Source organism: Protopterus annectens, chromosome 10.part0, assembly GCF_019279795.1.
Source record: "Protopterus annectens isolate FY-2018-M chromosome 10.part0, PAN1.0, whole genome shotgun sequence".
Taxonomy (NCBI): domain Eukaryota; kingdom Metazoa; phylum Chordata; order Ceratodontiformes; family Protopteridae; genus Protopterus; species Protopterus annectens.
The window spans coordinates 1,524,459,122-1,524,471,985 of NC_056744.1; the positions used below are offsets into that span (position 1 = coordinate 1,524,459,122).

A 12,864-nucleotide genomic window follows, 5' to 3' on the forward strand; every position below is an offset into this window, starting at 1 on the left:
CTAAAGTAGACAAAGGAACCACAACGAACGATTGTTCTAAACACCCACATTTTAATGTGACAAGCAGTTTCCGTCATAAGTGCTTAACAACTGCTCGTTACAGTACTAAAACTTTGGATTTTAGAATGACCGTTCATCAGAAAGTACATCAGCCAAATAAAGCAGTAAAACAGCTCAGGATACAAGTGAAAAGGCATAGAAGCTTGAACAGTAGATTATTACTGGTATAGACAGTTAAGAGCAAAGATGCTTAATGTTGTAAACCCGATTCAGACAGGAACGCAAAACTAAAAGGTAGTTGACACTGGGAGTCAAAACAAAAATGGAACTGAAGAGATACAGGATATTTAAAAGAAAAGTGGGAATCCGGGTGACGTTTTATAAAGTGGACCTTGGTTAGCTTTAGTGGTACCTGAATTTTAAACACTAGGAGTGTCCCTTTAAGTATTTTTACCACTGCATGTAGTCTGTATACATACCCCCAGGCACATTTCTATAAGTAGCATACAGATATAGATACATAAGTATAAATATTCATTTGTAATGTGCACCTGCTGGTAAGAAAAATGCATTTCCTGGCACTGGGATAAAGAAAAGTTCATGCTAAATACAATACGCAACAGGATCCTTACAGCTTTTTGTACGCATTTTTCCTGTTATGTTTTGAACAACTTAAAACTTGTAAAATGAAACGTGCATTTCTGCATAGGCAAAAAGGAAATGTCAAAAATGCATTGTTAATAGGTCAAGACGAAAGCCTGACGAGCACGAAAGGGGAACCTGTAAGACGACAGCTCGCGGTCTCTGGGAGCCCAGATGCTGGTCTCGAACATGGAAATGAAAGACAATGACGCAGGACTAAGACCTTGCAATACGTGGAAATTATTCATAGGTCTGTTTCCTGCGCAATATTACAATTTAGTAAGGTTATTGTGAACATTCCCTCCCCAATCTGATATATCCGTCCAACATACTTATTTACTGCAGGACCCACCCGGACACAGTTACAAATGCACTAAATATTTTTTTCACCGCACATGATGTATATTACTGGGTTTTTAATTTCTATATATTTCGACGTTACAGCAGGATCCCAACTTAAAAGTAAGTAATTGAGAATTTGTACTTTTATTGCTTTCTGTTATCAAATGTCCTTGTTTGTGAAAAAGTGGAAAACTTATTTCTGTAGAGGATCTTTGCTGTAGGGTTATCGTCTTTTCAAATGTCCGAGGTGGGACTTTTCTTGCTGAAACGTGCGTTACCTCTTGAAATAAAAAACTAAATTCTCAATCAGTTTCAAAGGACTTATTACCAGTGCAGTTATTTACAGATATGTGTGTGTGTGTGTGTGTGTGTGTGTGGGGGGGTGCAAAGGGCCAAAATTGGGGATGATTTTATATTTTACTCTACTACAATTCACTTATAACTTTAATGTAACAAGAAATCGTGCATCAATGTGTAACTTCTGAACAATAAAATGTATGACACTAATGTCTGTTATTACTGACTGACTGTAAGCCTTAGGAATTTAACCAGAAAAAAAATATTTTTTAAAGGGGGAAGGTAAAAAGGATGAGGCAAAATCAGAAACATTCTTCAACAGACTGGACATTTGACTCATGTTTACAGAGAATCTACTTCTGGCTTTTCCCAGTTAGGGGTTGCCATGATTGGCAGTGGAGTTTTACAGTGCTGAGTTGCCAGATGCCCAACCTTTCACACAAGGCACATGCATGAATGCACACCTAGGGCCAATTTAGAGTGTCCAGTTCGCCTACAGCCTGTTTTTGGAAGGAAATCAGAGCACACCCACGTGACGACATACAGACTCCCCACAGAAGGCACCCCAACCAAGGATTGAACCAAAGAACCTTTGGCTGTGAAGTGACATCACTAACTGCTGCACCACCATGGCCACCCATGCATGTTTACAGAGACTACCTTACCTATTTAGCCAAGATTAAAAATAATATATATCTGGTATTGAATTTGGTCAGTGACAAACATACAATCATTATGAACAAAAAAAAAAATGTATGACTGCTGCCTATAGCACTAGTAAAGGAAGAAAAAAAATAAAACATTTAAATGTAGGTGCTGTTTCCATACACAGAGCTCAATATAGCACTGGCCATTGTACCTAATTACTTAACAAAATATAATGTCATACAGAAAAGATAACTGTCAGACATCAATACCAGTATAAATGAACGGTTGCAGTGTATTTTCTAAAGTAAACAATAGCAAACCGTACAACTTTTACATGTAACTCATTTGGCTGTGGACTACCAGCAAGCCACAGAGAGTTTTTACAGTTTCACTAAATCGTCTGTCCTTGAAAAGATGTGTAAAATTTCAGTAAGTTCAGCGCTATATATTTTTTGATAGAGAAGTTGATGAGAATAAAAGCAAAATTAAGTTTATAATGGATATTTTTGACGTAGTAGTCCTAATGTAAGAGAGTACCCGAATAAGTCTGTTTGTAGCATTTTCAAACATTCTTCAGGGCAGGTTTCTGAATGGTTTGAATATGATTGCTGTCTTAAAGCTTGTCTGTATGTTTTAAATCAACATGAGAGCTATGGGTGAAAATATATATCTATTCACACACACACACACACACACACACACACACACACACACACACACGCATATACAGAGAGAGAGAGAGAGAGAGAAAGAGAGGGATATAGATACAGATATAGATAAATTTTTACATATGTATTTTATATCCCATCTAATCTAATACCATATCTACACAGGTGTTTATCATCCTGGGCTTCCACTGAAACGGGGCAACAGTCCACTCATACTACCTTGACAAACAGCTACAAATAAATCCACACCTATTAATTATTAATTCAATAAGAAATGTGTCACAGCACACAGTTTATTACATCTTGCCTCATTGAATATCAAAGATTTATAAAGAATTGACTACATAGCTATGTAAAAACTGAACAATTTGAATAATTGACCATTATTTAGTAAATATTTAGAGTCTCTGTAATTGAAGGGATATCAGGAATGTATCTTTAAAATCTACATCTTTTACCAGATTTAAGTATATAATAGATTGACCTTATATAAATATGTATTCAGAAATTATGCTCTTTGTTTATCATGTAAGGACACATAACTTCTCATTAACTAGCATCACCTAGCTAAGTGTATTGACTTGGAGGCAGTTTTTAGTCATGACCTCAGCCAGGTGGGAGAGTACACAACTCATTCTGGTATAATACAAATAAATACTTCAGATCACTTACACACACACACACACACACACACACACACACACACACACACACACACACACACACATCATGGAGAGATTCCCTTAACTATAAAATACTATAAAATACATACATATGCACAATATATATATATATATATATATATATATATATATATAAAATGAAGCAATATATGCACAGCACAGAAAAATATATATTTACAAATTAAGTATAAACAATTACATTGTTTTTTATATAGAGATTCTTTTTTGTGAGAAACAAAAAAAATGAAACGAGAAAACTGTAGCATAAGTAAGATATACCTTTAGAGATGGAAATGCAGTGGGCATCAAACTATTTTTTTTCTGTTAAGTCTGTAAACCTTTGAAAAATAAAACAATATTATAAGTAAAACATAATTTTATATATGAAGAAACAATGGGCATGAAGCATACATAAGAAGAAAAGACAGACCTTAAGTATGAAGTGATGACATTAGGAGGACGTGAATTTAGAGACAAAGATACATTGACATGACAATATATGTCAGAAAAAAATAATGACTGATAGTTTTATTTATTTATTTTTGTTAACTAGCTACATGTATGGACCTGGAAACCATTTTTAGTCATGACCTCAGCCAGGTGGGAGACCACAACTACATTTGGGTATAATACAAATAAAGACTTCGGATCACATTGATAGTTAGTTACACTAGATCGACAAAGATCATTGGACTAGATAGACATGACCAAAAAAAAATGTTAGGCAGTGGAATTCAGGAAAAAAGTAATATAGACATCTTGTATCAGACAGAAAAGAAACATAGACTGAAAGGGGGAAAAGTACATTGTATAAAGTCATGGCTGTACTGGCAGGGAAGTGTTTTCGGAAACCCACAGGGGGACTGCTATACTTCTTCCTATAGAACTAATTATTTAAAAACCCCAGCTGGCAGAGTGTATACTATCACACTGAGATGAGGACACTTCTGTGACCTGTGTGCACATCCATCTCTGTGGTACTGGTATGGCGTAGCTTGGAGTAGACGGCATGTTAGTGTCTATTAGCACATACCTGGCATATACCTGGCTCTGTTAAATGATGTGAGGCCTGAACCTTCTTGATGCTGCTACTTTTCAATGTGCTGCTTCCTGATCTCCATGGCCTGTCTGCAACTATAACAGTGTATCTGCCGACATATGTAGGGGACATATTCATGTTTGCTACTATCATAAAACTTGTCCTTTTCTACAGCTTACCTTTTCCTTCTCTACCCTATGTAATTATTTTTAGTATGCACGCTGTATAACTACCTTTGAAATATTATGTTTATTCTCTTTTTGTTTATTTGAATTGTGTTTGTGATTATTTGCATGTATATTCTTTGTGGTGAATTCATGACTGCAATTATGCTCCAAAATCAGTGAAAATACAGGCTTGTTAAGCACCTTCCTTACATCAGAAAGTTGCTTAACAATCTTCTTTATATACCCCCTCAGTACTGTTATCTTCTAATCTTATGCTAGAGAATCAGCAGCAGACAGCATACATGACATAAAATGGTGGGAAGAGAACAAAAATCTTTAATAGCCGCCAAATGCTTAATTAAACCTTTTTTTGAAGGGTGAAGAAAGCATTTGCTCTTCTGTGGTGGCCTTAGTCTGTGTGACAACAGTGTATTACAACTTATAAAGCTGTAGCAGCACTGACAACAGTGTATTACAACTTTCAAAGTTGTAACACACAGCACTGACAACAGCGTATTACAACTTATAAAGCTGTATCACACAGCACTGACAACAGTGTATTACAGCATTCAAAGCTGTAACACACAGCACTGCTACACTTTTTCTCAAACTATTTTGGAAGATGGGAGCAGGTAAATCTCCATGCACTGCAAGGCATTATGATCATGTTGGTTTGATCACAACCATGCTTGTTATGTGTTCTTGACACAGATTTTCAAATTCATCTCTTGAATGTTACTGTTTAGGTGAATTTTTTTACATCAGTGTCTCAAGCACATAGCAAATGGGTTCTTCCTAGAGACCTGATCATAATCATCTGCATAATGCTGCAGTGGCCTTTATATATGCAACACTTTGTGTGAGTGCAATTCCTTTCAGTCACTCTTATTTGTAAGTCAGAATTAGATCTGTGCACATTACACTCTGTGTAAGTCTTTTCTGATTCCCACTCATAACTTCTCAATATCTGTTTATTAAACAGTATGCACTTGTTCTCAATATCTTGAGTACTTGGTGTATTACGTGCAGTTATCTCTGACTGCATCATTTTCACATTCATTTCAATTTTCGAGTTACCCAAATAGGCTGTTGTGATACACTGGGGATGTCACAACCATTATTTGTACAAATTATTATTTGCTGTAAGGACAAAATTAGCCATGTTAAAGAAAAAGAGACAGCCTGCTTTCTGTATGAATGACCTAACCTTGTAGAGTATATACCCAAGAGGCACAGTGTTGGCAAGGCTTGAAAGGTTGTAATGCTTAGTGGCCTTCAAAAATCTAAGAAATCTATGAACCCAATAGCAAGTTTCAGTTTTGGGTATGTTAAAACTACCTAATAGATTAGGAAGACTACTCCAATTCTTAAAAATACAGTTTAATTGAAAACAGTTGTATATCCCTTCACTCCCAGATACATTTATTCAGTAATATTGTAGATGTTTTTTTTCTTTCTGGAATGGCATAAATTGTATAACTACTATAAAATATTAATTTTTGTATTTAGCATTTGTGTTGAAGTTCATTTTCTTTTAACATTCACTGTTCATGCCCACACTGTCCTTAATATTATCTATATTTGCTAATAAGATTACTAGATACAGAAGTATCTTATGCCAGAATTAGAAAAAATACATGCTTTGTTTTTACATTGAATTTTGTTTTCTCAAGCAGCACTTAGCTTCACACTTGAACCACGGCATCAGAGCAGCTCTTATGCAAAAGGCTGCAAACATTAAACTGTATGTGCCTTGTACTTGATGATAGCTCACCTTAAAGAATTTTATAACAGTAACCTACAGAACCTGAGTGTACACTGAATATCAGCAGCACTGCATAATTAAATAAACTGTCTTAATAAGCAATTTTCATTCTAAATGTTTTATGTATCTATGAACTAAAATAGGATGATGTAGCATCATTTAGCTCTTTGTTTATGAACTAAGTAATGTTTCTTTTTATTATAGCCATACTGCTCTTACATACAAGGATAACTAAGCTCGGGAGTCAGATGCAACAAATTTAGCTTCATCTCACCTGGCCATGAGTAGGGCATTGGATACACAGATGAAATGTACCTTTAAATCCTCCTTGGAAGTACATTGCATACATTGTAATATATATGCAACAAATATTTTTCATTATACTTGATGTTTTCTGTTGTGTGATTAAACTGCATTTAATATTAGATCTTCTCTTATGAACTGAGGGCTTTCTCTTTAAATATACAATGAGCCTGCTTTTTGTATCACTTCATATTGCAATTCCTGTTTGTATTATATTAACGTAATTTCTCTATCAATTGACTAAAATGTCTTTAACTATAAAATTATTGTTAGAAAGGAAAAGACCACAAACCAGCGAAAAGGACCTGGATTTCCGAAACGGCTACCCCTTTAAGGAGTTTCTATAAGTGAAGGTTACAAAGTTGTAAAAATTCCTTGAGGCTCGACTTGTAAAAACAGTTCCAGTTTATTGAAACCATAACATTTTCTTTAAGCGCTAAAATACAATACACTTTTCGTCGCTATGTCCAAACGCAACTTCCTCAGAAGACAGGCTGGGCAGTAACCTATTTCCTTATATTTAACCTTCCTTTAGTTTTCCAATAAAGCAATTAAACAATCAGCTCATCGTCGATTCTTAAAGGAAGGCTAAAGCTTTAGTATAAACAAAGAACATTAAGAAATATTCCACAAAGCATGTCGAAAAAATATACACAATTACATGAAACATATACACATCCAGTCTGCTTTTAAAAAATGATTTTTTTCAATGAAAAAATATATTCTAATACCATTGTCTCACCTCCTTTGCTCTTGTGATTCCTTAATTAAATGTAAACTTTATAAAAAGGTTTCTTAAAAAAGTTTTCCTAAAAAAGTTTTCTTAAAAAACATTGAATTAGTAACTAATGTTAATAACAAATAGTTAACCTGGGTAAATTTTATGCACTTGAAGTCCCTTTATAAATATCTGGCCTGTTCTAATAAGCCCTAAATAAAAAATGCCCTAAATAAAATGCTTACATTAAATTTATTCAATAAGAATATATTCTGTTGTTGGAAAAATTTTTACTAATGTTCATTATACATTAAGAACGACCTACACTTACTGTGTTCATTATATATTCCAACACTACCTAGAAGAAATGTTTCTGTAGTCTTATGGGATTTATCTGTCGTGGCCCAATAGTGGGCCAAGACATGTACTCGTGTTCATATATATAGGCATAAAGGAGGAAAAATATTCTAAAAACAGTAACATTAACATACTAAAATTGCCCTTTAAAGTTGTCTTTTATAATAGGAATTATCCTTTTAAAAAAATAATAAAAAATGTCCCTAAAGGTAGAGGTTGTCTTTCTTAAATTGTACTCATACCTTAAAAACCATGCCTTAAATAAGTTCTGTCATCTTTCCATGTTTTTCAACCTCAAGATACATTTAATTGAGGACATTTCGTTAATTCCTGGGTACTGGTTCGCGTTTGTTCTTAACTGCCAAACCAGTTCTTTCCTTTCTAGTTTTAATGGCTCATACCTACTTCTAGGATCCTCAGTCAACTGGTCAATAGCTTTAAATTTAAAGCTATGGCCTTCATTTTCTAGGCAGTGCCTAGCCAGAGCGTTTTCTAGTTTCTGTCTACTAATGCAATAGTTATATTCATATATTCTTTCTTGTAGTCTCCTATCAGTTTTACCTATATAGAAGGCCGCACACTTCACACATTTTGCTTTGTAAACAATTTGTTTGCTACTACAATTAAATTTATTTTTGATCTTATAAATTATATTCCTAATTGTAAAGGTGCGGCCTTCTTCTATAAATTTACACATATTGCACATACCACACTTAGTCATGCCTACATTTGTGGTTTTTCTAATATTTTTAATTTGCAAGATTTCTTTCAGATTCATACCTCTTTTGTAAATTATCTTTGGTTTTTCAGGCACTAGATCTTTAAGATAATTATCTTTAGATAAAAGCTCCCAGTTTTTCAAGATAATGTTTCTAATATCTTGGGAGTCCAAGTTGAAAATTGTTATAAGACTACAGGTAAAACTAAGTTTAACTTCATTAGTAGATTGGGGCATCCAAGCTTTGCCTAATGGTTGGGTAGTGCCTAAAAGTGGCACGTAATGACCTCCTTGTCTTTTAGTCTTGACCTCTATTATAATCTCCTGAACAAACTCATTAGGGTAACCTCTTTGGAGGAAGAATCTTTTTAGTAGATTACATTCATCAAGGAAGTCACTGTCACTTGTTGTCATCCTTGCCGCCCTCACCAGTTGGCCCTTAATAATTGATTTTTTCTGGTGGAGGGGGTGGCAACTTGTGAAGTGTAAGAACATATTTGAATATGTCTCCTTCCTATAGATTCTTGACATATACTTTCTATTAGTATAGTCTTTCCTCAAGTCTACATCCAAGTATTCTATGGAATCTTTACTATATTTGTAAGTAAACTTAAGGAAATCTGTGCTTGTATTAAATGTTATGACCAACTTTTCAATTTCTACTTTGGTACCCTCAAAAATCAGGAAAATATCGTCAAGAAACCTTATATAAAATAAAATCTGGTTCTTGATCGAATCATTTTCCAGTATAGTCTTCCTCTCCCAAGAGGCCATCACTAAATTTGCTAGGCTGGCTCCGCATGGGGACCCCATCGCCACGCCTGTTTTTTGATGGAATATCTCCTGGTTGAATAATATGTAGTTATAAGAAAGTACTACATCCAGTAACTCACTCACTAGCTGAATTTCACTGGTAGGAGCTCCTAATTCCCTCATTAAGTGTGCTACCCATTCAATCCCTAGTTCATGGGGGATGCAGGAGTAAATGTCTTTGACGTCTAATGTAACAAAGAGGCTGTTGGGCAAGAAGGGCAAGTTATTTATTGAACGGAGAAAAGACCATGAGTCTATTGAAATCTGTTTTTCAACTTTAATATATTTCTGCAGGATTTTATCTGCTACTTTAGAACAGGTGTACATCATTCTACCCCTACCATCCACTAAAGGCCTCATAGGTGGATTCTGTAGTCTTTGTGAACTTTTGGTATACCGAAAAGGACAGGTGTCCTTATTTTCGGTTGGTGTAAATAATCGTACATGTCTTTCTCTATCCTTCTCTCTATATACAATTCTTCAAAAAGGCTTTTCACTTTCTGATGTGCTGAGTTCATTTCACTTAAAGATGCCTTTGAATAAGTGTTAGTATCAAGTATCTTTGCCATTTTATCATTATAGTCGCTATTGAACATAATGACTAAACCACCCCCCTTATCAGGTTTCATTATCCTAATGAGCGCTTGACCCAGTAGTGCCAAAATGTCTTTTTCTTCTTTAGTAATGTTGTTTTTATAATTCTTTTTACCCTCATTTAATTTTCTTAAATCAATTTCTGTTATTTTCTCAAAGAGGGCCAAAGACGGATGAAGGGGGGGTTGTAGACACTAGAAATAAAATAGTCTGTTTTATTATTAAAGTCACTACCCAGTAATGTTAACAGGTTCAGTTTCCTAATGAACAATTTTATGTCAATCAACATTTCTGCTAAATTGAACCTGTTCCCTTATCAGAAGTACTCTCTGTATTATGAATGAATGAATACAGAGAGTACTTCTGATAAGGGAGGGGAGGTTGTTAATCAAAGGCTGGAAATGGGAGATGAGATTCAAGAGGAATTAATCATTGACTCTAGTGGTGACATTAGGAGAAGTGAAAGAATACTACAACAACAAACCCGATCAAATCAAAATAACCCTCGGCCTGAAGGAGATGACGTTAATGGAACATTCAACAACAACAACAGAGGGAGAAATTTTCAGGGACAAGCCTCGAGGCGTCCCTCACAGAACAGGAGGCTGAATGGGAACAGGAGGAGGAAACGATAACTAACAGGACCCCAAATGTGAACTTGGGGGATGACTTCCCCACTTGCATCATAGTACCTAATTCTTCAAATGACTTTAAAATTTATAATTATACTAATTTATCAATTTGTGATCAAACCATAGAACTACTTAGTAAAGGTTACACTTTTGTACCAACAAACAGGTTCAATTTAGCAGAAATGTTGATTGACATAAAATTGTTCATTAGGAAACTGAACCTGTTAACATTACTGGGTAGTGACTTTAATAATAAAACAGACTATTTTATTTCTAGTGTCTACAACCCCCCCCCCTTCATCCATCTTTGGCCCTCTTTGAGAAAATAACAGAAATTGATTTAAGAAAATTAAATGAGGGTAAAAAGAATTATAAAAACAACATTACTAAAGAAGAAAAAGACATTTTGGCACTACTGGGTCAAGCGCTCATTAGGATAATGAAACCTGATAAGGGGGGTGGTTTAGTCATTATGTTCAATAGCGACTATAATGATAAAATGGCAAAGATACTTGATACTAACACTTATTCAAAGGCATCTTTAAGCGAAATGAACTCAGCACATCAGAAAGTGAAAAGCCTTTTTGAAGAATTGTATATAGAGAGAAGGATAGAGAAAGACATGTACGATTATTTACACCAACCGAAAATAAGGACACCTGTCCTTTTCGGTATACCAAAAGTTCACAAAGACTTACAGAATCCACCTATGAGGCCTTTAGTGGATGGTAGGGGTAGAATGACGTACACCTGTTCTAAAGTAGCAGATAAAATCCTGCAGAAATATATTAAAGTTGAAAAACAGATTTCAAAAGACTCATGGTCTTTTCTCCGTTCAATAAATAACTTGCCCTTCTTGCCCGACAGCCTCTTTGTTACATTAGATGTCAAAGACCTTTACTCCTGCATCCCCCATGAACTAGGGATTGAATGGGTAGCACACTTAATGAGGGAACTAGGAGCTCCTACCAGTGAAATTCAGCTAGTGAGTGAGTTACTGGATGTAGTACTTTCTTATAACTACATATTATTCAACCAGGAGATATTCCATCAAAAAATAGGCGTGGCGATGGGGTCCCCCTGTGGAGCCAGCCTAGCAAATTTAGTGATGGCCTCTTGGGAGAGGAAGACTATACTGGAAAATGATTCGATCAAGAACCAGATTTTATTTTATACAAGGTTTCTTGACGATATTTTCCTGATTTTTGAGGGTACCAAAGTAGAAATTGAAAAGTTGGTCACAACATTTAATACAAGCACAGATTTCCTTAAGTTTACTTACAAATATAGTAAAGATTCCATAGAATACTTGGATGTAGACTTGAGGAAAGACTATACTAATAGAAAGTATATGTCAAGAATCTATAGGAAGGAGACATATTCAAATATGTTCTTACACTTCATAAGTTGCCACCCCCTCCACCAGAAAAAATAAATTATTAAGGGCCAACTGGTGAGGGCGGCGAGGATGACAACAAGTGACAGTGACTTCCTTGATGAATGTAATCTACTAAAAAGATTCTTCCTCCAAAGAGGTTACCCTAATGAGTTTGTTCAGGAGATTATAATAGAGGTCAAGACTAAAAGACAAGGAGGTCATTACGTGCCACTTTTAGGCACTACCCAACCATTAGGCAAAGCTTGGATGCCCCAATCTACTAATGAAGTTAAACTTAGTTTTACATGTAGTCTTATAACAATTTTCAACTTGGACTCCCAAGATATTAGAAACATTATCTTGAAAAACTGGGAGCTTTTATCTAAAGATAATTATCTTAAAGATCTAGTGCCTGAAAAACCAAAGATAATTTACAAAAGAGGTACGAATCTGAAAGAAATCTTGCAAATTAAAAATATTAGAAAAACCACAAATGTAGGCATGACTAAGTGTGGTATGTGCAATATGTGTAAATTTATAGAAGAAGGCAGCACCTTTACAATTAGGAATATAATTTATAAGATTAAAAATAAATTTAATTGTAGTAGCAAACAAATTGTTTACAAAGCAAAATGTGTGAAGTGTGCGGCCTTCTATATAGGTAAAACTGATAGGAGACTACAAGAAAGAATATATGAACATAACTATTGCATTAGTAGACAGAAACTAGAAAACGCTCTGGCTAGGCACTGCCTAGAAAATGAAGGCCATAGCTTTAAATTTAAAGCTATTGACCAGTTGAGTGAGGATCCTAGAAGTAGGTATGAGCCATTAAAACTAGAAAGGAAAGAACTATTTTGGCAGTTAAGAACAGACGCGAACCAGTACCCAGGAATTAATGAAATGTCCAAAATTAAATGTATCTTGAGGTTGAAAAACATGGAAAGATGACAAAACTTATTTAAGGCATGGTTTTTAAGGTATGAGTACAATTTAAGAAAGACAACCTCTATCTTTAGGGACATTTTTTATTATTTTTTTAAAAGGATAATTCCTATTATAAAAGACAACTTTAAAGGGCAATTTTAGTATGTTAATGT

The 12,864-nt window shown here is 34.8% G+C and overlaps 1 protein-coding gene across 2 annotated transcripts in view; it reads left to right on the top strand.

Moving 5' to 3' along the window:
- Nucleotides 1–847: 847 nt before the first annotated feature.
- The window catches only part of LOC122813707, a 521,863-nt gene continuing 509,846 nt past the window's right edge, over nt 848–12,864 (top strand). For both annotated transcript variants that reach the window (XM_044086168.1, XM_044086169.1), the window contains exon 1: nt 848–1,104. In XM_044086168.1, the coding sequence (XP_043942103.1) occupies nt 1,038–1,104 (67 nt within the window). In that variant the 5' untranslated portion in view covers nt 848–1,037. The remainder of the gene's footprint in view (nt 1,105–12,864) is intronic.